At 40.9% G+C, this 26349-nt stretch overlaps 2 protein-coding genes across 9 annotated transcripts in view; one reads left to right on the top strand and one right to left on the bottom strand.

The window, feature by feature from the left end:
- The window catches only part of tns2a (tensin 2a), a 98576-nt gene extending 73197 nt beyond the window's left edge, over window positions 1-25379 (top strand). For 5 of the 8 annotated variants that reach the window (XM_044210315.1, XM_044210316.1, XM_044210318.1 and 2 more), the window contains 19 exons: window positions 1270-1334; window positions 1742-1825; window positions 4737-4849; window positions 9077-9137; window positions 9550-9625; window positions 9988-10117; window positions 11212-11277; window positions 11683-11799; window positions 12104-13627; window positions 15102-15267; window positions 18438-19660; window positions 19788-19919; window positions 20089-20184; window positions 20351-20428; window positions 21059-21136; window positions 21788-21956; window positions 22331-22399; window positions 22732-22761; window positions 23116-25379. In XM_044210315.1, the coding sequence (XP_044066250.1) occupies window positions 1270-1334; window positions 1742-1825; window positions 4737-4849; window positions 9077-9137; window positions 9550-9625; window positions 9988-10117; window positions 11212-11277; window positions 11683-11799; window positions 12104-13627; window positions 15102-15267; window positions 18438-19660; window positions 19788-19919; window positions 20089-20184; window positions 20351-20428; window positions 21059-21136; window positions 21788-21956; window positions 22331-22399; window positions 22732-22761; window positions 23116-23254 (4416 nt within the window). In that variant the 3' untranslated portion in view covers window positions 23255-25379. Of the gene's footprint in view, window positions 1-1269; window positions 1335-1741; window positions 1826-4736; window positions 4850-9076; window positions 9138-9549; window positions 9626-9987; window positions 10118-11211; window positions 11278-11682; window positions 11800-12103; window positions 13628-15101; window positions 15268-18437; window positions 19661-19787; window positions 19920-20069; window positions 20185-20350; window positions 20429-21058; window positions 21137-21787; window positions 21957-22330; window positions 22400-22731; window positions 22762-23115 lie in introns of those variants that run through there. The other 3 variants (XM_044210317.1, XM_044210322.1, XR_006379431.1) reach the window with 3 other exon arrangements.
- tmem106c (transmembrane protein 106C) overlaps window positions 23684-26349 on the bottom strand; it is a 28262-nt gene continuing 25596 nt past the window's right edge. The window contains exon 7 of the mRNA XM_044210349.1: window positions 23684-26349. This exon is cut by the window's right edge and continues 1107 nt beyond it. The gene's annotated coding sequence lies outside the window, so the exon portion shown is untranslated.

Genomic DNA, 26349 nt, shown 5'->3' on the forward strand with positions numbered 1-26349 from the left:
CGGGAACTAACCGCTACCTTAACACAAAATTTTTTCCCTTGATGTCTAATTTCCACCGGCACTACAGGGTATCTGTGAACATCTCCATGTACACACATAACATCCACCCAGCAAGCCTCCACCAAAGCCCTGGGTCCAACCAGGTTCTGGTGAATAATGGACTGCGTACAGCCCGAATCCACCATTGCCCGGTGTATACCCCCTTGGATTCTTACCGGAACACGGTATGTCGCCAATGGGCTGGGGGAGGGTGTCGGAGAGCCGGCAACCCGAATCACTTGTCCAGCCTCCACGAGTAGGCAGTCACGTCGGCAGTGTCCAACTTCCCCACACCTCCAGCACTCCTTCCCCAGCGTTCAAGTAGCCCCCTGCCGGGCGTGAGCAGTGCCTGTAGCAGCTGGACCCTGGGAGGGAGAGAGAGAAGAGAGAGGGTTAGAGCGTGGTAAGGGGCTGGGACGTGCAGGTGTCACTTGCGGCGGCCCAATGCCCCTTCTCCGCGGTGCTGGTGTTGGCTGGGCAGCCTCCAGTCCTGCGATGTCACGTGGCATTAATGTGGGTTTGCCCCTGCCCACACTGCCCCACACCTACCCACAGTGGGCCCGCACGGACATGTTTGTTAAGTTAGATATTGCAGTTAAAACATAACTTGACTAAAATCAAAATTCCATCATTGCCAGAAAATGAACCATACAATATATATCAAACTGTCAACTCAATGTTTAACTTCCATATTTAATGATTAATTCAGGTCATCCTTTCAGGAAAGTTGTGGCAGTTTAAACCTTTCCACCACTACCAAACAGTGACCAGCTAACACTGAGGGCGACAGAGCTCCCACGGCTTGTCTGGATGTTAATTTATTGGTTTTGGTCGGTAGAAACATGTCAATAAAGAATCTTCCATTGAGAGACACATTAAGCAAAACAAGCTCAATGTGGAGGTGCAGCCTTCTAACTGGCATCTGGAGGGGTCACATCAGGAATTTGAGGCTGCAAGGTCTTTGGAATGCATCAGGAAGTACAGTGTGCTCAAAAAAAAAAAAAAACACAGGGCGCTTTTTAGTTTGAAATCAAACTGCTTGTCGACATCTTTCTATGTCCCTGCCTTGTCTCTGTCTCTATTTTGCCTTCTCTTGGTCTGTCTGTCTATGAAAAAGTCAGTTTTACAAGCTGTGACAATCAGCTCTCTTAGTGCAAACCACAGTGCCTGAGGTTGAGATCAGCACATCATGATTTTCACAGCCCATGTTGTTCCCTCTCCCTCCTGCAGGGCAACAAAGGTAAAACAGGTGTGATTATTGCAGCCTACATGCACTACAGCAAGATCTCTGCAGGGTGAGTGTGTGTGTTGAAGACATCCAAAGCCACAATTTGACATTTTCTTGTTCATCAGAATATCCACACATGGAACACATTAAAGATTATTGAACTGAGATGGACTTAAATTCAACTATTCAAAACGTGCATGCCAAGTATGTTTAAAAGCTTATTACAATAGTATATCCAGTGGTTGATGCTTTCTAGTTCAAGTATATGCAGCACAATGATTTTTATTCAGACTTTGTTAATAAATTGTTTGCTAAATTAAGCCCAGTGGATTTTGCACATGGAAGTGGAAACTGTTTATCCTGTGGCCAATGCCAGCTGTATCCTCTTCATGTACTTTCTGGTGTCTAGAGAGTCTGATACGTCCCATGATGGAAATTGTTGGCATGTGTGTGTTTGCATGCATTTATGTGCAGGGCGGACCAAGCTCTCAGTACTCTCGCCATGAGGAAGTTCTGTGAAGATAAAGTGTCCTCTTCCCTCCAACCATCCCAAAACAGGTAGATGCCACGGAAATTATGAAATTAGAGGAAATTGGGAGGGGGTGAAGGGTGGGAGCAGTGGTTGAGGGTATTCCACATCACATCAGAGGTTATTAAATGCATCCCCTGTTATGATCTTATTTAAAAAGGGAAGAGAAAGAAAACGGTTTTTAGCTTCAAGCTCTTAATACACACAGCTGCTGGATTTGATTTCTTTAACGTCAGGTTTAGGCCTTTTTCACAAAAGACATTTTGACGGGGCACAGTAGGAAAAGCTCAAGAGTAAATAAAATTAACAATGGCTGAATTCCATTTAGCTGTTTCAGTGTCCTGGTATTGAATCTGGCTAACTGTCACGGCTTCCTGGGAAACTTGAATAGAACAGAATCATCATTAATGTTATATAGCATATAACAACTGTTATATACTCAATGTCAAATGTCAAGGTCAAAATGTCTGCCGCGAAAAATGCATAAAAGACAGTCAAAATAAATGTAAAGAAGTTATGTCCTTGAGTGTAAAGAAAATTAATGATTAAATGAAACAAAGTTGAAAGTCGGCTAGTATGCTTTCCCATCATCTTTTCATTCACTGCAAAAAACGTCCAGTTGACGTAGACTAGAGAGACTGTTATGCAACAATACATTTACATTCTCAAAGATATAGTTAAGGGAATAGTTTAACATTGACTTTACCACTCATGTACACTGAATATGAAGCTAGATGGTTAGCTTAGTCTAGCATAAAGACAGGAAGCAGTAGGCAATGGGAAACAGCTAGCCTGGCTCTATCCAGAGTTGTTTTTTTTCTTTAAAAAAAAAAAAGTGTGCCTACCAGCACCTCTAAATTTCACACTTATATCTCGTTTGTTTAGTCAGTACACAAACAGATTTTTCACCAGAAAATTTTCATTGTCAGAAAACCTTGGTGATGACAAAATTCCAAGAAGTCACTGGCTTTTTTGGGCCTTTTTTTGAGATTTTTTGAGATGCTGGTAGGCAATTTCTTTTAAACTGGACAAAACCAAGCAATCTGTTTCCCTATGCTGTTATTCTTAGCACAAGTTAAGCTAATTGTCTGCTGGCTCTAGCTTCATGTTTAGCATACAGACGTCTGAGTGGTATCAATCTTCTCAGCTAACTCTTAGCAAGGAAGCAAATAAGTTCCCAATAATAATTTCCCAAAATGTCAAAACTATTACTTTAAGAGGGTTGAAAGCCAAAGCAAATTTTTTGTCTCAACTGCTCAGTATGTATTATCAGTCTTACGTCATCTGACTCAGCAAGAAAGCAAGTTAGCTTATATCCGATAATATTGAACTATTCCTTTGAAAGCTCTAACAAAAATATACTTCAAACACAATTGGCTTATGTTTGGAAATAGGGGGCACTATAATTTAAGCCAACACATTTCGGCTGCTAACTCAAACCGTAGTGCCCAGTGACAATTCAATAACTTTTGTTTTTTTGCATGATTTATTTACACGTGGCTAGATTTAGTGCTATACTGATTTAAAAAAAATAAAATAACCTCTAGATACTGTCCCCTTGCTATTAAATGGGCAGTATAGAACCTATTGCCAGACGGACTCCAAAGGCCCATACCATTAGATTAGTTGACGGAGAGGAAGAGGCCTCATGGTGGAGCTATAATTAACGGCTAAAATGAAAACCATGAGTCCGATTGACTTATGAAATATGAGCCACATATCCAACTCACCTTTCCCTACGGAAAAGCCTCTGGACCACTAAGTATGCCATGATGGTTTTTTTGCTAATTTGCATGGATCTGAAAAAACAGTAATGTGACATCTATTTTTTGGATTGACTGTATCAACACCAAATTTGGTATACAGTGTTGCAGTGACAGAGATACACTAACACACTAAATGGGCAAGATCGCTTCAAAAATATGCCCCACCTCTGGCAATAGGTGACGTTATAATTGAAGCAAAGGTGTTTAGGCTTATAACTCATAAACTGTAGTGCTGGTTCACAAAATAAATTTTAGTTACATTTATCCATACATGTTTAAAATGATTTCAGTACATGTTTGTTGTCCCACATTCTAGAAAGTTGTCGTGTGATGTCAAGCGGGGTAGCCATTCCACGAAGAATACAAGGGTTTGGACTTACACACACACAGGCACAGAGACAGAGCTGGTAAAGTTCAATGATTTATTGGAACAAACAGTAGACTTACAGAGTAGTCAGGCAGCTGAGTGTCGAAAACAAAAAAGCAGTCCAATGCAGGCAAACAAATCCAAGGGGTAGACAGAAAATCTAAAGTCCAATGAATCAAGTAGAAAGTCCTAAAACACTAGGAACACTGGGGAAAGCGCTTGACACAAAAGACGAAGACGCACTGGCAAAAAATAAATACACTCAGGTGAAGGGAGAAAACGAGACACAGGTGAAACTAATCAGGGCAGGGCAAACAATAAAAACTGGTGGGAAAAGCAAACAAAGACAGGAAATAAAACTACACAAGACACATGAGGCAGAACACTTACAAAATAAAACAGGAAATAACACAACTAAACCCCAAAACCACAACAGAAAGTAATATTAACTAAGTATAGAATGTGGAATGCTGAGGTTGTACTTATATTGAGTACACAACATATGAAAATAAAGTAAGTGAAAAATAAAATAAGTGAAAAACAAGTATTTTACTAATACATCCAAAAACACTCAGTTGACAGTCATTACTTTAAAATAACTAATTCAGAGGATACTCGTCATACTGTAAGATGCTGGGTGGCTGGTGGACCAAGATAGTGAATTACATTGGGTCTCCGACTTCCACAGTCACGAATCGCTTGGGTGGCTTGGACCCCAATTATAACTGCTTGTAGTTCTAGTTACCCATTTTTATCTAACTTATTTTATATCATGATGATCTCTCACACTCCCTCTCTCTCTTTCAGGTATATCTATTACTTTGGGGGCCTTCTGTCTGGAGCAATCAAGATGAACAGCAGCCCTCTCTTCCTCCATCAAGTTCTCATCCCATCACTCCCCAACTTCCAGGGTGGAGGAGGTGTGTTAATTCTTTTTAACCAAATCATCAAAGCACAAAACATATATCTGCCTTTTCCTAATGTATGTGTCGTTATGGGTACATCTCTGTTGCCGTATCAAAATCAGAAGAATTAGAATCAGAATCTGCTTTATTGCCAAGTAGGTTTACACTGACAATTTTGGTGCAAAACAATAAACATAGAAAAATAAAGAAAGATAAAGCAAGTACTGCAGGTCAAGAATCATAAATATAAAATATAAAAGAGACAATAAGATATTAAAGAATATAAAAAAATGTGGTAAGAAAATAATAAAGAATATGTACAAAATGACTATTATTTATATGACAGTTTGTGCAATGGGCAAAAGTTTACAGTATAAGTATACTGTACTATAAGGGGGGCTTGGGTGGGTATGGGAGTCAGTGTCAGTGGGGGTCCCAGGCCTTGCTTATGAGGCCAGCTGCAGTTGGAAAGAAACTGTTTTTGTGGCGTGAGGTTTTGGTCCTGATGGACTGCAGCCTCCTGCCGGAGAGGAGTGTCTGAAACAGTTTATGTCCATGGTGGGAGGGGTCAGCCACAATCTTCAGGATGTTCAGCTCCCACTTGAGGTCCTGGGTGATGATGGTACCCAGGAAGTGAAAAGACTTCCCAGTGTCAACTGGGGAGTCACAAAGGGTGATGGGGGCGGGTGGGGCTGGGTTCTTCCTGTAATCCACAATCATCTCCATTGTCTTAAGAGCGTTGAGCTCCAGGTTGTTCTGACTGCACCAGGTCACCAGGTGGTCAGTCTCCCACCTGTAGGCAGACTCATCCCCATCAGAGATGAGCCCAATCAGGGTGGTGTCATCCGCAAACTTCAGGAGCATTGGGGGGAACCGGTGCTGATGGTCCGGGAGTGAGAGACAGAAAGTCTGTGATCCACCTGCAGGTGGAGTTAGGCATGCTCAGCTGGGAGAGCTGGAGCTGAAATCCACAAACAGGATCCTGGCATAGGTTCCTGAGGAGTCCAGGTGCTGAAGGATGAATTGGATGGCCATGTTTACTGCACCGTCTACTGACCTATTGGCTCTGTAGGTGAATTGCAGGAGGTCCAGGAGTGGGTCTGTGATGGATTTGAGGTGGGACAACACAAGGCACTCAAAATACTTCATTACCACAGAGATCAGGGTGACGGGTCTGTAGTCGTTTTTGGGGATGGGGATGATGGTGGAGGTTTTGAAGCAGGCTGGCATATGGCATGTCTCCAGTGAGGTGTTAAAGATGTCCATGAACACTGGAGACAGCTGATCAACACATTGCTTCAGGGTGGATGGAGAGACAGAGTCTGGCCCAGCAGTTGTGGAGAAGCCCAGGCCCCTGCTGAGGTGGGGGAGGTGGAGGTGGTGGGCTGGAGCTGGTGGATGGAGTCACGAAGGATGGTGTCAGAACTGTCCCATTGTCTTTCAAAGCAACAGTAGAAGTCATTCAGTTTGTTGGCCAGCTGCAAGTCGTTATTGGAGTGGGGGGCTTTAGGTTTATAGTCGGTGATCTGTCTGATCCCCCTCCAGACAGAAGCAGAGTTGTTGGCAGAGAACAAGTGGCTTCCTCTGGGGCTGAAAAATGAAGCCATCCCAGAAGGGCCAAAAACTGCAGTTCATCGAATAGCCACTTGAGGCTGGCTCCAAAATGGAGTCAATCCCCATAGACCCCCATGTTAAAATTCCCAACTTTACAGCAAACATGTTTACAGCCTGGTACAAAAAAACAGTTTTGAATTTTTTCATAACTCACCCATTTAAATCATATGTGCCTGTGCCTAATGAGGACTGGAGGGATGGACTTCGAAGTGTTGAGCTGGGCTGTAGGGCAAGGTTCCTGAGTTAGGTAAGGTTAAATGAGTTGTATTAGGGCATGTAAGGGCCCCCTGCTTAGTCTACTTGTGTGTGTGCTTTGTCAGTAACTGTGTCTACCCATGTTGTCTTCTGAGATGCCAGAGAGTTGATTGCAGTATCCAACCAGATCTGGAGTACCCGACGCAGTGCTCTACAGGTTATAAAAGTCCCACCGCCCAGTGTGGCTCGTTCTCTTCCCTGTCAGCGCCACCCTATTGCTTTGCTTAACATTTTGTTTTACTTTTACTCCACACCTTATCCGACACTATCCACACACATCTACATGAACACTACTGATTTCACTGACTATACATCTAATATCCAAAGTTACAGTTCAGTTTATTTTGTTTATTACAATAAATAACTTGTAATTATTGGCATTTTGTGTCTTTTCCCGTTTTTGTCACGGTCTATGGGCTGGGTTATGACAGAAGCTTGAGGAAAGTTACAACGCGTAGGCCAATGTGATGTGTACTTCACAGTAAAGAGGTTGAAGGCATCACTTGTTTCACATTAAGATTTTGCACTGGGTTATTATCTCTAGGTTCTATCATTGTAATTACTGTTACACATCCTTTCATTTATTTCAAGTGTACTTAAGTCATACAAAACAACTTGTAAATTTGCAACCTTTAATACTGATGATTTCATGAATGCAAGCTATAATTTTAATTTGTTAAACTGTTACTTGTGAAGTGGTAAATTTTTGTTATATAAAATGTTAACTTATTAACATTAACTTGTTAAAAGTAACGTTATATTAAAGTGACATCCAAGTTATGTGAAAATCTAAATTCAGGTTAATTGATTGGCTTAAAATGGTTCATTAGACATGTATTACGTAAACATGCTAATTCACAGTAACACTGGCCAAATTGCAAATTAACATAATTATATATTTAAAAAATGTTGAGGCATTTTAAATATTGTTTAGTATAATCTCAATAACAGATAAAAAATTAAAAACTGAGTAAACTGAGATGATGACTAGGTACTATCCATAGACCGCTAACGGCATACCACAGGGTTAGCCGGCTAGCAACACAGAGTAGCATATAGCCTAGCTTCTTAGCCTTATCTAGCTTGGTAACTTTAAGCTAGGTGGGTGTGTTTCAGCAACCAGGGACCTCAGCTCCACCCACACTCCACCTCTTTGCCCATTTTTGGTTATCCGGGAGTTGGGTGAACTGCCAAGATGGTGATGGCACTTTGAGCTTCAAAACAGCTCTTCAGAAACATATGGGTGACGTCACAGACACTACGTCCATGTTCTATGGCTAAAAACTGGTGTTGGAGTTTCTCACAGTCGTTTAGCTTCTCTCACTGCCTTGCTAAACCTGTACTTTGGTTCCCTAAAACTGTCCCTTAGATTCCTGAACGCCTCTTCCTTTTCCAACCTTAGCTGTCTGTGTTTGGCTGTGAACCAGGGTTTGTCATTGTTATAACTCACCCTGGTGCGTAATGGTACACAGCAGACCCCACAGAAGCTGATGTAGGATGTCACAGCCTTATTTGATCATTCCTTACTCCTGTATTTTTATGTTAGATATAGTTACATAATTCCCACATTACCTAAAACATTTAGCCTACTATATTATTTATACAAATTATGAGATGTTTTCATCATAAACTGCATTATTAAGTAATAATTCTACATACAGAATAGCAATACATTAATATAATTCTGAATAATTTGAATAATTAATGCATGTGTGGATGGATTTTAAGGGCAAGCAGAGATTAATATTTCACATTGTGTTCTGTCATGTGGTAGTAGTAACTGGTAGTAGTAATAACTGTAGGGTTAGGGTTATTTGGACATTACATCACAGATGTAAATAAAAATACAATCTCCAAGGCATCAAACGTTGCTACGGAGCTATTGAAGCTGAATGACAGCTTCTTCAGCCGTGTCTCATCAGAAAATGACGCCTAATAGGAAAGGATGTCTAATTTTCACTAAAAACGTGTTTCCTCCATTCCTTGTATCTTTTCCTACATCTCTCTCTCACGTCTTCAGTTGAAGGAACTAAGACATGATGGAGGGAAACATGAACACAATTAAGTGATTTGAGATGTACCCTCTGTCTCTGCTCTCCTGTCTGATCATACTATGCTCCTGTATGCAGATAAAATGTATATATGATGTTTGTCTTGGCGTGGTGCTCTGACAGGCTTTCCCTCCTGAATCACAGCAATGTTACTGACTGCAGCTCTCATAGATGGTCTCATTCACCCTCCACCCATACTTCCTAGTCTGTTTATCTTTAATATGATGATCAGGTCCAGAAGGAAGGAGTGGCAGTCAGCACATTCCTCTTTCTTCATTGTGATGATGCTTGCTATATCTAAATTTCTCTCTGCTCCTTCTAGGTTACTACCCCTTCTTGAAGATCTACCAGTCCATGCAGTTGGTCTACACTTCAGGCATATAGTGAGTTTCTCTTGCTGTCATATGGCCCACTAAGAGCACAGATAAGCCGGGGTGTATTTATTTTCTCTGGGGTGTTTTCTTTCATGAGCTGAGGTTTCAACATTGCCACAGAGTGATTAAAGAGACAGGAGTAATTACAATTACACAAAGAGCATCTTTATTCTTCAATCCAGCTTTCAACTCATATCTTGCACCTTTATTGTTTACCTCAAGGTCTTCCCAAGTTAATAAATGTGAATATAGCCCAATACAGTGAAGTGAAAACATGATCAATATGGTGTTTGTATCATCATGTAGTCTGTGACAACATACAGTGTCAGTTGTCAGTTTGTCTATGTTTGGTCATACTGTATCTGCTTCTATTTTTTTAGTTATCTAACAGGCTTGTTTGTGCACACTGTGTTGTCTACAGTGACCTTCAAGGCACTGGAGGCAGGCGGCTGTGTGTGACCATCGAACCGGCACTGCTGCTAAAGGGGGACATCATGGTGAGTTCACATGGGAAGGAAATGACAAACAGAGGACCCCTGATATTTGTGGGGTCGTAATCATGACTTTTATCTTCAACAGACAAAAAAACAGAATAAATTGTTTACAAATAAATAAATAGTACATATACTGAACAACCTTGGTAAAGTTGCCATATCTCATCTCTGCAATATAAATTTTGGTCTGAAAAACGGTTTTGTCACTTTGTTAACAAGGAATCATAATTTGTCCATTTTGTCCAGTCATTTCAAAATTGCAGGTGTCACTCATTTTGGAACGCAAAGCCTTAATTGTACTGCTCAAACCGCTCATTATGCATTTTGATCCGTCTCTCTTCTTCCCTCTCTGATGCCCTCTACAGGTCAAATGCTACCACAGGCGAGCTCAGAGTGCTGACAGAGACACTGTGTTCAGGTTGCAGTTCCACACATGCACCATCCACGGATCCCAGCTCTGGTTTGGCAAAGGGGAGTTGGACGAAGTTTGTACTGGTAAGTTTATGTAGGTGGCATTGAAGTAAACAGCTGATGAAAGTTTAGAAATCACAGCACAATATGACAGTGCAGTTTTGTCAAAATGCATTAGAGTGGTTGGGGGGGTCTGTACCCTGTAAGACTTTAACTGCAAGACCCCTGAGTGTATTGAATTGAGCTTATTGCTTATAAGCTCATCTTTTGATTTGTTAAAGTAAGATTGTGTTATTTCTTCTTTCAAAAGTTACAAAGTCTCACTTTAAGTGTATGAGAAGAAATTATATTGCTCCCTAAAGGCCAAAGTGGATTTGCCTGATTTTGCTTCCTTGGAAAATTAAATGTCATTCAGGCACAGTTTGTTAATTGTTGTAAGATAATCCCCACATACAACTAAGTGACATAAAAGCAGCTCTTTGGAAATTAGCATTGTGGTAATGTGTTCACAGTGGTTGGCTAATGGCCTCATAATTCTATGGTTGAATAAATCCCTAAATAGTAGTAGCTTAATCCCCGTCCTGAACATAAAAACAGCTCCGTGGAGGCAAGTATATCAAGAATGAGTTGTACTGTATGCAGGGAGCTAGTGTCTTTTTAACTATTCCTCAGACAGAGTAAACAAGGCCTATAGTGAGCACTGGTCTATTGCTTTAGTCTGTAATGAATATGCTAATTACCTAATTTCCTCCTCTGTTTCACTTTCTCTGAAATGACAGAATACATGTAGCTGAAAAGCATGTCTGTAAAGGAAAGGTTGTGTATGTTGTCGTCAATCTATTACACTAAATGAAGCATTACAAATGTACATAAACCCACCTTTGTGGGTTCATGCAACTCAGAACACATCTGTGGAGGGTATTAGTATATTTGATATATTGGAGCAGAAAGTGTTTGATTCCTTTCTGGGGGTTCCCCACATCACTGAAGCACTGATATACTTAAAAAAATCTTGGTCTCATAAGGAGATTACATTTACATATTTTCATTTGTAGATGTTGAGAGACAATTAAAAACTTTCATAAGTATGTTTTTATGTTAGAAAAAGAGCTATATACCATGATCTTTCAGAATTTCAACATATGTTTACTGAGAATTTTTCCTCTTCTTCTCCCCAGATGAGCGTTTTCCGTCCGATGCCACAGTGGAATTTGTCTTCTCCTCTGGACCTGAGAAAATCAAAGGTTGGTTAACACTACTTCTAATTCTTCTTAATATCTGTTCTACTTTGGAAGTTTGGTATATATAGTACATTATAGAAAAGGTTTCAGTCGTAGTCATCTGGACAATGTTTTCAAATTCAAGACGTTTCGGCTCCCATCTGGAAGTCATTCTCAATTGTGAAAATTTGAATTTGAAAACACTGTCCAGATGACTACGACTGAAACCTTTTCTACAATGGAACACTCCTGGACGAATGAGGGACTATACCGTATATATATTACATATACATATTTGTCAAAGGGGTAAAAGACAAATTGATGTAAATGCTAAACTAGACTATAAAGCTTGTTAAAAAATCTAAAATACTCTAGGTTAAGGAAGGAAACAAATGCAAATTAATGGAAATTAAATGTGTCTTTCCTCAGGCCGTGGGTACCAAAAGAACGACCCGGCTGTCGCAGTCGACTACAACACTGCTGACCCAGTGGTTCGCTGGGATTCCTATGAGAACTTTAATCAGCGATACCAGGACAGCCTGGAAGGTAACACATTAATTGTTATCTTCATATCCCATCTCAGCTTGATTTTAGGTGATTACTAATGGGGGATAATTACATGAATTTGGAACTTTTTTACTAAACTTCCAGCTCTACTAATCCTAACCCTAGACTGTGCCAATCATTTTTTTCCAAAAGCAGACAGCCTAGATTTCATGTAAAAATGAAAGGACAACCAAACACAACAGTTGGTGAAAAAAGTTCAAACAGGCTCATAATTGGCGCTACGCATAGTTAATGAATACTGTCAGTTTGAGAGCTGAACTTAACCTCTGTCTTTTTTTCTTAGATATTGCCCACACCAGAGGTCCTCTAGATGGCAGTCTCTACGCTCAGATAAAGAAGCGCCGAGGTCCTGGCTCTGGTTCTCTCACCAATGGCAGCAGCCCAGCAGCAGGCCATGCCGAAGATATGCCAGATCATCTCATCTCTCAAGGTTCTGACTCCGCCCTCTCAGCCAATTCCACCCATTTGAACCAATCATCTATCCATCCTGACCACCAGGAGGAGCCCATTCGCCCGCTGCCCCCAACTAGACAGGAGAGAGAGGAGCTTGAACGTCTTCTCGGAGGCATAGAGGGTAACCAAGATGGAGAGCGAGAGACCGCTATCTTGGATGATGGAGATTCTTTGCCCTCTGAGAGAACTGGGACGCTGAGGCTCAGTCGGTCCTGTTCCTGCCGGGGTGGTTATCGGTCCCAGCATTGTGCCGAACCTGGATGTGACCACACCCTCCTCCTCGATCGGGCTCCCAGCACCAATGGGCACCACAGGGTGACCCCTTCTGCCAGCCCCAACCCAGCTGCCCCTCCTTCACACATGGATCTGTGCCAGCACTACAGCCCCCACTCCCACCAGTCCCTTCCACCTCCAGATCTGGTGTGGGACGGCCAAAGTGGCCCACCACACTACCTACACTGCTCCTGCTCGGAGGCTCCCTCATCTCGACATATCTGCCCATACCCATCACCAGACCTTACCCCTCACTCTCACACCCACCCACATCACTACCTTCCCTCTGCCCCAGGTCGCCTCTGCTGTCGAGAACAGGACTACAGTCTCTACCACCACCATCCCCACCCACACCACCCCAAACCCTCCACCAGCCCTACTTACCATGATATACTGCTAATGGATGGTCTGCCATCCCCTGGCTGCCCTTGCAGAGACTGTAGCATCAGGAGAGAAGACTCTGCGGTTTATCACAGCTTGAGGCTGAACCGAGGTGACAGCTTCCACTGGGACAGAGAGGCAGAGCTTCAGCAGAGGGAGGTGGGGCTTAGGAGAGCCAGGGAGGCAGAGTTACCCAGAGGGTCAGATCTCCACTGGGAGAGGGATCCTCGGCTGACACGAGGCAGAGAGTTGTCCCTCCACTGGGAGAGAGACAGGGAGGCTGAGCTGCAGTGGGAGAGGGACAGAGAGGATGAATATTGGCACGGGAGGGCCACCGTAACCTCCTACGGCCCACAGGGTCACGATGTTCCAGCTTTCACATTTGAATCCTTGCCATCGGGTCACCTGGCTTATTCAGAGGCGTCAAGGTCCCACGCTAATTCTCACCTGGACCTGAAGTACAGCAGCAGAAGCAGTGGATACCGAATGCCCCGCCAGGTGTGCTTGCCTTACCAGCACTCGCCGTCTGAAAGCAGGGGCTATGCCTCGGGCTACCAGTCTGAGTCCACGTCCCCACTACCTCCGGCTTCCTCCATGACGGATGCCTGCTGCCATAGCAACGGACCAGCAGAACATATCCATAACCACCACCATCACCATCCAGACTCACAGCAGTCATACTGCTCTGACTCACACACTGGTGAGTCACGTTAAACAAAGACACTCAGAAATGTGTTTTCCCTCAACAACAGGAATTGGGAGTGTATAAATTATCCATAATCAACAACATCATGCACTGAATAATTTGTGCTTAACTTGACAAATGCCTTACATATTACTCACAGATTGCCTCATATCGCCACCTTTTCTTGATTTTTGCTCGACTTAACATCCAGAAACCAAGCATTGAATTTAAAAAAAAACATTAGCAGCAAAGGACATACTATGACTAGGCCTATAGCAATTATTACATGATTGCCTGATTGCAATTATTTGAGCTGAACGCGATCAGTTTGCACAATCATTAGATTCCACAATCAAGAAAATTTTAAGCCAATGTTAGAAATGTTGCAACAAATAGAATGCAAATTGGGTGCGTTTCCATCAGCTTGGTTGAGGCAAATAAACGGCTTACCTGAGCACAAGGTTCTAATGTCCAAAAAAACATGGAAAAAAAGAGCTTGGCTGTCTAGACCTTACTACTATTTGGCAGGTTATTTTATTTCAACTCATAAAAGACCACATTTCTTGCTTTTCGAAAAAAGCTCATGACAGAGAGGTTCCAAAAACGACTCTCTTTATTTATAGTGGAGAGTCTTCCTTACGGGCGCAGCAGTGCATTTGACAGCTCTGGGTAACGTTACGCTGGAGATCATTTACAGACAGTCCTTTACTGCTTACTTTCAGTATGTTTAAACCCAATTTAGAATTGGTGAGCAATGTAATCGACTCAAACAGCTGATCTGTTATTTAGTATTTGCTACATCATTATTTATTTGACAAATGCGTTTCCATCCCCTATTTGTCGCATAAACTTTTTATTGTCAAAGGAAAAATACCTAAAGCGAGTGTAAAACCTTTTTAGCGATATTGTGGAAGTTCTGTTGAATTTTGTTGCATGCATCCAGCCTTTCTAATTAGATAATTTGCATTAAAATGCTTGGATGGAAACATGCCTTTGTGTTTCCCTGTTGCATATCAACTTTTGAAAATAAAGTAGCTATTGCTAACTTGTGGCACTTATATGTTATTACAAAATACAGTGTTGAAAATAGCATGATTATATTGTTGAATTTGAAATGTACCTAATGCTTAGTTGGCATGCACATTATATAACAGGCACCATGAGTTTATCCACCCTTGTTTTTTTCTGTATTTGGGGCCAGCCTTTATCTGTACATGGCAACCACGCTCCCAGCCATTATTTGAGACCTGTTGTTTATTCGACTACCTTTATATTTGAGAAAATATGGTATTAGGCTTATATTATAACAGTGGCATAAAATTAACAGAAAAACACAATTAAGTCAATAATCACAATTATTTGTATGACAATTAACCATCAACTAACATTTCATGATTGTGACATCCCTAACACCCTAATGAGCTCAGCTGATAATGTGATTTGTAATCAGATTTTTTTAAATGTAATCCATTGTTCCCTTCCTTTCCAGATGGCCTTCGGAGCTCTGTTGAAAGTGTGGGCTGGAGGGATCACATTACCCACAGTTCCTTTAAGAGGGTCCACAGAGACGGCAACGCTGCATGCTCCACACCGTCTGACATGTCTGGACCGCCCACTCCTGTCCACACCAGCAGCCCTCTACGCACACAGGAAAGGTAATCCACATTTACTCTTTTACTATAAGGGACAGTAGTCAGGGGCATGTATAGACATTTGAAACATATGGGGCTGAGCCTAAAGACAGGAAGTGATCTGCACGCAATTTTTTTGCAATTCATTAATTAATTAGCCAATGTATTGACTCTATTGCCCCTCTAAAAAAGAAGATAATAAAAGAAAGAAATTTAATTCAATTGGTATAACCCCCAAACTCGCAAATTAAAGCAAACATTGCAAAAACTTGAAAAGAAATGGCGTTCCACCAATCTGGAAGAATCTTGTTTAGTCTTGCAAGATAGTCTTAAAACATGTAGAAATGCCCTCCATAATGCCAGAACAGCCTACTACTCATCATTAATAGAGGAAAATAAGAACAGCAGGTGAGTCCTCTCTCTCTCTCTCTCTCTCTCTCTCTCTCTCAACCCAACCGGCAGAGGCAGATGGCCACCCAACCTAAGTCTGGTTGTGCTTGAGGTTTCTGCCTCTGTCACTAAGTGCTTGCTCTTGGTGGGAATTGTTGGGTCTCTGTAAATAAAGTATGGTCTACCCCTGCTCTATAGGAAAAGTGCAATGAGATAACTTCTGTTATGAATTGGCGCAATTTAAATAAAATTGAATTGAATTGAATTCATTTTTATGTTCTTTAAAAGTATCCATAGTTCTCTTCCAAGTTTTGTGAACTTAATAAACAAACCGTATTAGACCTACTTGAGATCTTCCCAAATTGCAAGCAAAATTCACCAGTGTTCAGCTAGGGCCACCTTCCTTGTCCCCAAGTCTAATGCAACTACGTACTCTACCCTACCCGATCTTGTTCTCCGCCTCCCTGATCTCCTCCTGTGTTGTCTTCCTCCCTGTTCTCTTCCTGTGTTGTCTGCTTCCCTATTCTCCTCCTGTGTTGTCTGCTTCCCTGCCCTTCCCTTGCTCTCCTCTCCCATGCTGTTTTTGGGAAAAGTCTTATGTCCATCTAGAAAACACAGATTTGTTTTAAAATAGGGTATAATAAAGTGCAATTCAATGCTGGTTTACGGACTACCCACATTTTCATACCAGCCCTAGTCTCTCTTGCAAAAGAGATTTTCATCTCAATATGACATTGAATGAACATTATTCCTTATTCAAATGTATTGTGAATACACCACTGGTGGAAAATTTTCTAGGTAGAGCAGTGCCACATCCAATAAATTTCAGCAAACATCCCAGTATGATTTAATGCAAAAAGTGAATGTATCAAAAAATAATTACTACTTTGCATTTAAACATTTAACTTATTTTATTCCAACATAAAATGAAGGAAATCATTAGGAAATCTTATTTTGGTCACCCAGACAGGTGAATTCAGTATAATATAATATATATATATATTTATTGAGATGCCCCTATGGACCTTGTTTTGTCGGGGAAACCAATAGGGAGGTAAAGATCAGGGTAAGTAAACATGAAGTGCAATCAGTGTTGCTAAATTGCTATTCAGATACTTGAATGGACATAAGCATGGGAGTCAAGTTCTCTGAGGTGTAGAGATAGTAAATTCCGGCAAACTTCTGCTTCAAAACTCTCTCACAAGTGAATAAAATTGAATTATACTCAATAAATTGTGGGGTCCCTGATACCCAATACAAAAGTTAACAGAAGGAAATACCAAAAATAATAACAAACGACCTTGTAAATATCAATTGACCCAACACATGGAATAATTTGAGTTTTGTTTTAAAATGTCAACTATGCACATAGCACAAACAACACACTGGGGTTGAACATGAACAAATGTACACTACCAGTCAAAGTTTGAGTACATCTGCTTGATACCTGGTTATTCATTGTCCATTTGAAATGCTGTAGCGATGGTGTTGGCAGTTGGTAATGAACTTGAAAAACCGCTGTTGGTGTAGCTTAGCACAAGCACTAGCTGGCAGTGGGTGGAAATGTCAGTTGGCTCGTCTGTTTGAATGGCGATAAAAATACATGCTCTTTACTTCCTACAGAATGTAATCATTTAGCATTGACAGCATGCAGTCCAACAGCTCGTTTTGTACCATCTTTGACATGCCTTTAAAAACAGCTGCATAGCCATATTCATGTGTGCCTTGGTGTTCTCATGTTTCCTTACTTTCTCAGACAGGTGATTCATATTCCTTACTCCCGTAACTGTCCATGCTGGATCTGTCCCCCATCGTAGAAAACACAATGGAAAAATCGCTTAGTCTAGTGAGAAAGTCGCGAAGTTGGCACCTCTGTGTGTGTATGTGTGTGTGTGTCAGGTGCCCATGTGTGAATGAGGGGATGGGGATAGCGACATTTTCCACAAAAGATTCAGTGGTTGTATGAGCTCATAAATCATATAAAATATTTTGGCAGTAAAAAAGACACGTGGCTAAAGACAAAAGACCCCGTGGCTATAGCCCAATAGCCAGACCCTAAACATGCCCCTGACAGTAGTGTTGGTTGGAGTGCAAAAACGTTGAAAACATGGGACACTTAATATTCCAGCTGAAGCCAAAATAAATTATGGTTATTTAAGAGATTTGGCTATTCTATGCTGACAACATCTGAGCCAGGGGAAATACTAATAACTAGGCCTTTGTGGTGACATGAGCCCCATTTACGCCTGGTATTAACATGTGATTTGTATCTGGATACATTATCTGGATAATTGGTATGCAAATAAGCTAGGAGCTGGCGCACTTGTTAACAAACATGGCGCTACCCAGGTCAAAGTAAGCAATGCCATGGATGGGTGTCATAAATTTTTTGTGAGGGAAGACTTGCAGCTACTGTTAATACTTTTGACACGCTTAGTTAAGCTGGAGGCGGGTTAAGGTTCAACTTGCTGGGCAGATTTTTTTCTTAAGAATGTGTTCAGACTGCATTTACACCTGTGAGATCTGATCACAATGCAAGCCACATCTGGAGGTGTCCAGATGTGATCTGGCTGATCTGATCTGGCTGATCTGATCGCTTTCCAATCACATTGCTATCTGCGTGCATTTACACCTTGCAACCTTATTCAGATAAGATATCTAGATACAGATCACATGATACAGTGAAAATGGGGTACTGAAGACAATAAAAAATTCAGGAAGGAGGTCAGAGTAGAAATTTAAGAAACATTTCACAAGATCACAAGCAGGTCTGTAACAGTAATACTCATGTCTGTCCATTTAAGCCCCAGTGCAGGAGGGAGAGAGTGTGAGATCCGGACCACAGACATCATCAGCAGTGACTATGCAGCTTCCCAGCCCCTTTGTCATGCTGATATTAAAATCCAGGAATCCCCAGAAAGCCAAAGAAGCAGCACAGAGCCGCCATTCCTGCAACAGGCCGCCAAAGACACGCAGTCACACACAACCACACCTATACAAACAGAACCCCACAATCACTGCACTTCACCAACAAACCCATCCCCTACCACTCCCCAACAGCAGCACTGTAGTCCAGATACACCATCATCAACGCAGAACACTTATTCTTTTGACTCTGCAACACCAACCACATCAAATCAGGGGCTCTGCCAGTCTCCTTTGTCCCCTATCCATGCTCCAACTGCACCAGATAAACACTCCCAACCTGGCCCTCTCACTCTCCAGACCCCCCATCATTCAGAGGCTGCTGCTCTGCCTTCCACTGTGGCACAGTCAGTGTCCCAGCCTCGGTGCCAGACCCAAACCCAAGCCACTGGAGTGGCAAGACCGACTCCAGCACAGGTCATCAGATCTTCTCCAACCAGGGAACTTCACCCTGGCGCCCCAAAACCCATCATCACCCCTACCCCCAACGCCCCTGCATCTCCCACCCCAGCTTCATCATCATCCCCCCAGCCGGCCTCCAGTAGTATGGAGGGCTCCCCAGTCTCTGATGTCCCAGTACCTGGCTTTGCCACTTTGGGCAGGAGGTTGATGTTGAGTGGGTCTGACCCCCACCGTCTGAACCACATCCAGCAGCACGGACCCCCACACCACCACTACCCTTGCATGGAGCAAAGTGCTGCCGGACACACTCTGGCGCTGGACACTAATAAGAGGCCCTGCTACTCCGCTCATACTTCTCAGCTCCACCCATCCTACTACTATCCCACCATCTCCATCCCCCTTCCTCACCCCCAGCCGCCTTTGCCAGAGAAGCACCACCTGCCCACCCAGTCAGGTTCACCCAACGATAGGGTGGAAACTCAGAGGCCAGCTGTGGGCCATGTCACTCCCTCCACTGCCAGCACCACCCAGCATCAGCACCATGTCACATTCTCTCCCACCGTGGGGGAAATTGCACCCCCTGCGGGCCAAAATGATGGAGAGGCGTCTGTGGAGACTGAGAATATGAATAGGGTCAGTGTGAAGTTTGTCCAGGACAGTTCAAGGTTCTGGTACAAGCCTGGCATCTCAAGAGAGCAAGGTAGGTCTGAAAGGGTAATGCTCTTTATTTCCTTTGATGTTCGTTTTCCTAACTTGATTGAACACATTGTTTTTTGAGAATTACAGTATATAAAATTCCTAACAGTTTGGTTTGTGTTTGGCTGTAGCAATCACAGCTCTGAAGGAAAGAGAGCCAGGAACCTTCCTGATCAGGGACAGTAACTCTTTCCAGGGGGCCTATGGCCTGGCCCTGAAGGTGACTACACCTCCTCCCAATGTAAACAACCACAGCAGCAATGGTAAAAATTATTGTTTATGTCATTTAAATACCTCATTTTCACATTTTTGTACTTTCTGTTCAGCAACAGCACAATCTAGCCATTCAGGCTATTTTATGTGACATTTTACTTATTCAGAAGTAGACAACGATATTTGCAACTTGTTTACAGTAAATCCCTGCTGTTACAGTGAGTGACCCTCTGGAACAGCTGGTCAGACACTTCCTAATAGAAACAGGCCCTCGAGGAGTCAAGATTAAAGGATGTCAGAATGAGCCCTACTTTGGTATGTTTTCCTTATCCAGCTTTAGGATTCTTTTCATGTTTGTGTTTCAAAGAAAATATTTTTAGTACCACGAATGGGGCACCTAAAAGAAAGATAATTATATTTATATATGTCTTGTTACCTTTAGGGAATGTAAGGGATTTTTACTATTATTTGTTATCCACAGGGAGTCTGTCTGCATTAGTCTACCAACACTCCATCACAGCCATGTCGTTACCCTGCACTCTTACAATCCCAGAAAAAGGTTAGTACTCCTTAGTTTTTTAAAAACGGTTGGGAAAAGAGAGGGGGGGAGAGAGAGAGAGAGCAGGATGAAAGAGAACATACAATAGCACAATGCAAATTCTACATAGAGATTTGAAATAATAGTAATGGCAATGATAATAATATTAATAGTAATAATAACGATGGCAATAATAATGATAATAAAAGTAATTGTAGCACAATACTTAAAGCTCAAGGTGACATCTTAAAATTGCTTGTTTCTTTTTTTACCAACCAAAATCACAAAATATCCAATTCACTGTCACATAAGACAAACAAAAGCAGAAAATCCTGACAATTGAGAGGCTGGAATTTGCAATGCTCAGCATTTTTTCTTAAAAAAACAATTACTAGATTGTCAAAATAGTGAATGATTAATTTTCTGTCGATCTACTAATTGTTTGAAATCTGTTTTTGCTGGGAGGTTTTGCATTACAGCAAAAATAAATTATTCTTATAATAATCTGATGTGTTAATCAAATTTGAACAGATCAAACAATGCTCCTTTAAACCTTACAGTCATATGTGTTAGGAGATGACCTTTGAAGTATTTTACAGGAAATGCAGTTTTATCTGATATAACTGATTGTATTTATCTCTATGTTGACAGATCCCATAGGAGAGGTACATGAGGTTCAACGGGTGAGTAATATCAGCACGGCTGCTGACCTGCTGAAACAAGGAGCAGGTGAGTTCTCCATCCTGCCTTATCTTCCTAAAACACTAATGTGTTGCAGATTCCACCTGAGTCACATTATGTATATACTTTACAGAGATGGAGGTAATTATTTTTACACTCAGCCTTAGGTATAGCTGTAATTTCTTACAGTGACTGTTGCAGTATCAATTGAAGGCTATCTGACAACTAGGCACAAAAGAGAACAAATAATAAATGGACTGCATTTATATAGCACACACACTCACACACCGATGACACAGCCTTCAGGAGCAATTTGCTCAAGGACACTTTGACATGCGGGCTAGGGGGTAGCCGAGGATCAAACCGCTGATCTTCCGATTAGCAGACGACCTGCTCTACCTCTAAGCCACAGCCGCCCTGAATATATGATACTCAGCATACACTGCAAACATGCAACATGAATGCAATGTATCTACCACCTCTACCAATATTAGTACAAATATTAATATCATAAAATAAAAGGAAATAATGCTGCAATAATTTACTGTAATATATATAACTTGAACTAAACTTGACCTTTTACATAAAATGCTCAGAACACTCAGCAGCCAGGACAGCTCAGAGAGAAGCCTCTGAGGTCTGTCCTTCACCTCACTGGTCATTATGCTCACCTCTCTCTGTCTGTAACTTTCCCTTAAGCCTGTAACGTCCTCTACCTGAACTCCATGGAAACAGAGTCACTGACCGGCCCCCAGGCCATCGCCAAGGCAACAGATGCTTCCTTGGGTCGTAACCAACGTCCCGCTGCCACTGTAGTCCAGTTCAAGGTGACATCACAGGGCATCACACTGACCGACAGCCAGCGCAGGTAAGAGATTCCAGTGACATATATACTTCATACTAATTTCAGTAGACACAATTTGTTCTTACTGTGAACTTATTCTTACCTTATTATTTAGTGTATGACACAGTTTGCCTGTGGGATCACAATAATTTCATCTAATCTAATATAAAAATTAAGTATCCACTTTGTTAAAGTCATGAATTGCTGTCAGGGAAAAACGATTACCATTTAACACCCACTAGTCATTATTACCTAATAAACAATGATGATGGACAACACTGTAGCTGCAAGTAAAGGGCTAATGCACTATGTTTTCATTATATTTTAGTGATGACTGTTTTAGAATTAAAAGGTCTCTTCTGTCCTATCTTGCTTTATCTGTATCTTTCTTCTTCTAGGGTTTTCTTCAGGAGACATTACCCAGTGAACAGTGTAACCTTCAGCAGTGTTGACCCTAAGGACAGGAGGTAGGCAATTAAAAGACAATAAGGAACTTATTTGATTCTTGTAGCTGTAGTTGGAACCATTACTAACCTAAAATCACCACAATCAATCATTCATTGCACCCATAATCATTCACTGCATTTGTTGCTGCGAGCCCTCGCATGAATCTGTATGTCTGTTTTATGAGTGCATTTGTTCAGCGTCCGTGATTGTGTGTGAGTGTGCATGTGAGACTAGTCAGTTTGTTATGAGCATGCTGGCTGTGGCTGAGGCTGCAGCTGCTTAGGCTTGTTCGGACTCAGGCATACACACACGAGCAGAGCTACCAGTTTCTTTTTCTCTCTCTTGGCTTTAGGTGGACTAACTCAGACAACACCACTGTTAAGTAAGTGCTCTGTTTGTGTGCATTTTACAAAGGGAGTGTAGATTCACCCGTGGCTGAGAAGTCAGTGATATTACAGCCTCTGCATGGCATCAGATTGCGTGTGAGCCTTGGCAAAATAATTTCAGCAAACATGATTTAACAATGAAAATCAAGTCCCACATGTCCCCATATTACATAATACTAATTATTTCATTGCAGTTGATCGTTTAGGCTGTTAGAAAGACACAGTATTGTCTTACTTACCAGAAAAACTCAAATACTGAAATATTTGCATAATTACCTCCCTTTCGCTTCTCTCATTCTCAATAACTTGTTGTCTCTTCCTTTTTCATCATTCTCTTTCTCGACCATCAGGGTGTTTGGTTTTGTAGCCAAGAAGCCGGGCAGCTTGGCAGAGAATGTTTGCCACCTGTTTGCAGAGATGGACCCCGAACAACCTGCATCTGCCATCGTCAACTTTATCAACAAGGTCATGTTATCACAGCGCCAATAGAGGGAGACAAGGAGAGGAAACCAAACTCAGAGCAGATAAGCAGTGACATGAAGCATATAGTACTGACAAGGCTTTTATTGTACATTAATGGTCTAGTGCCAGTGTTTTCTGAGTTCTGAAGATTTTCTTATTCTAAGGTGTAAAGACATTACGAAGGCAATACACACACCCATATATATATATATATATATATATATATATATATATATAGTAAGTATTGCTGATGAAAAAAACAAAACAAAACAGTGTTCAAACAAAGCCATGATGTATAGTGTTACAACTCCTCCAAGGATGGAAACTTCCACAATCCACAGTGGCTTTCCAAGAAAAAATAAATCTTATATATCTACCAGCGCCCTGTATCATGAAGAAAGATTAGTGGGTTATCCAGTTCATTTATTATCTTTGAGCATAACTTCTGGTATCATGAACCTGACTCACTTTTAACCAGGCTAGATCACCATGGTAACCTGCTTCTGAGCAGGTTTACATGGAGTCATCATTCCTGCAGTATCCTGACAATAGACTTTTTTTATAGATCAGTACACTTTTAAAGATCAGTCACTTTGCCTGCCATGATAATTATGTCAGAGATAGAAGAAACATTTTTCAATAGATCTTATTAATTTCTCTTCTTTATGCCTTTTTTTGCTCAGACTATCTGTACTCTACGTATTATTTACTTGAGATTTTAGTATTTCTGTTTTTGTCATTAGTTTGAAATGGGCCGGACTCAGTTGGAAAAATGGTGATGTCACGTAGTTACATGCACCAATCAGGATTTAACTAAATTTGAATCAGAATCTGATGACAGTTGGTGGGTTATTTGGTCACTGAATCAAATTTGACCAAACCGCACCCAGACCAGACCAGAGTTTTTGAGTGTTAAGCTCTTAATTAAGAGTATCTAAAGAGGTTGTTCTTTTGTGCTTGGTTGTAATTAAGAACGCCGCCTCTTTCTCATGAACTATCATAGCTGGATTGGAAAACCCAGAGTTAACTGAGCCAGTTAATTACCAGCTTCATGATACTGGTTATCCAGGATCACCGATGTTAGGCTCAGTGAATCCAGGCAGCTCAAAGAATGCCAGTTGAACTCGCTTCGTGATACAGGCCCCTGCTTAAATGATGGTTAAATACAACTTTTATCATCTTGGTCAGACTGGTGTTCAGTGTAACAATGATAGAAGTTTTAAGGACACACTGTGGAGTGGTTACAAAGAGGATCTTTCTTTGCACTGTTTTTGGGCAACATGTTCAACATTTAGACATAACTGCCTTTAAAACAGCAGGTGTATATATTTTGCTTTGCTACAAAATCCATTATTCTTCTTTGTTTAAAAAAGTATTTTTCAACTCTTGCCTTCAACCCTACAACAGCACCTTTATAAGTGTAACACATTTTATCATAAGCGTGGGTCATATTTTTCACAAACACAAATAATTGGAGTGAGCGAAAAACATAACTCTCTGATGAAAGTAAACATGAATGTAAGGTTTTTTACTTTTAATGAGCGTGTGTGTTGAGGATTTTGGTGTGTTGACGGTATTTAGGTAAATATGTTGGGTAAGGTATTGTTACGTCCACTTTTAAAGAAATATATATGAAATGGAGAAGCTAGATGTGAAAGGACATAGTGTTAAACCACACCATTGTTGTGAAATGTTGTTCATTCACTGCATCCTGTGACCAAATTCATTATAAAACTTATTCACACATAGGCTATATTAAGTTAACAAAGACAGGTAAACACACAAGCAAGGCAGTGGACTAAAGACATTAGACATACTTAACCAAAGACAAGGCACTCTTGTATTAATAAACTTTTTATCCAGCTATATTTTTGTACTTATTGCTTCTTGTATTTTTACCATGCATTCAATTAGTGTGTTGCCTTGTTTAATAAAAACCAAGAAAAACACTACTTGTGTTACATTGATAATATATTGTGGTCTGTTTTCTTGTTGTATTATATATTATATATTATGTAGTAATATATTTTCACATGCAGTTATAGCACAATATATGAGACAAAAAAAGCAAACATTTGTTTGTTTGAAAGGATATGCTATTTTGTATGCAAAAAAATGAACAGAATTAAACTGAAATAATGTGGTACCTTAAGTGTTTTTGGGTCAGTGGTTATTTCGGGTTAACGTCGTAAGGCTGCAACTGACGATTATTTTCATTATTGATTAATCTGCAGATTATTTTCTCAATAAGACTCAGTTGACAATGATATTGAATAGAAAAAAGGCAATTCCTCACATTTTAGAAGCTGGAACCATTTTTGCTTGAAAAATGACTGAAAAGTCAATATGGTTGCTGATTAATTTCCTGTAGATCGATTATTGAAGAATTGTTGCAGCTCTAAATGATTGGCAAAAAAAATAAAAAAATCTGAAACAAGTATTGGTGTTCATTATTAATTTATTCACAACTTCCTTTAATATCTTTAACTAGAACCAAGCATGACAATATATACTGTATTTTTAAAAAACCCTGGTAAAACCTTTCATTCATAAATTTACAAACAACTGTCCCTTTAAAAAAAAAAAAAAAAATCAAATCCCAACTGCTTTCAGTCTCTTATGTCATTAAGTCGACCTCACAACGGAAACAAATCTATACAGAGGAAATACTAGAGCAGAAGTCATTTGAGAATACTAGATGATGTAAAGTTTCAGTCAACCTCTATCAACCACCAGACTGGTCTGAAATGCTCTGCAGAGATGTTTGAAGATTGATAAGCCACAGAAGAGTTAAGTAAAACACACTGGTGAAGGATAAGGCAAAGGAAAGAACAGTGTAAATCAATTACGGTCAGTCTGACAGACCCCCTGTTAGTATACTTAACAATACACACACACGCTTTTAACCATTTTCTTTATATATCTGTTTACTGTTGCACATCTGGATTGTTAAGGCCATGGTGGAGAAGATGTATACAGATGCTCAACAGCACATATTATGTAAGGTACATTGGTGGGACAATATATTTAAGGCTCCTACTTCCTCTTTCAGTAGCTTAACCAGGAGTAAATGATTAAATACTTATTAACTAGGACACTATAGAGTGAGTTACAGTATCAGT

This window comes from Siniperca chuatsi, linkage group LG10, assembly GCF_020085105.1.
Source record: "Siniperca chuatsi isolate FFG_IHB_CAS linkage group LG10, ASM2008510v1, whole genome shotgun sequence".
Classification (NCBI taxonomy): domain Eukaryota; kingdom Metazoa; phylum Chordata; class Actinopteri; order Centrarchiformes; family Sinipercidae; genus Siniperca; species Siniperca chuatsi.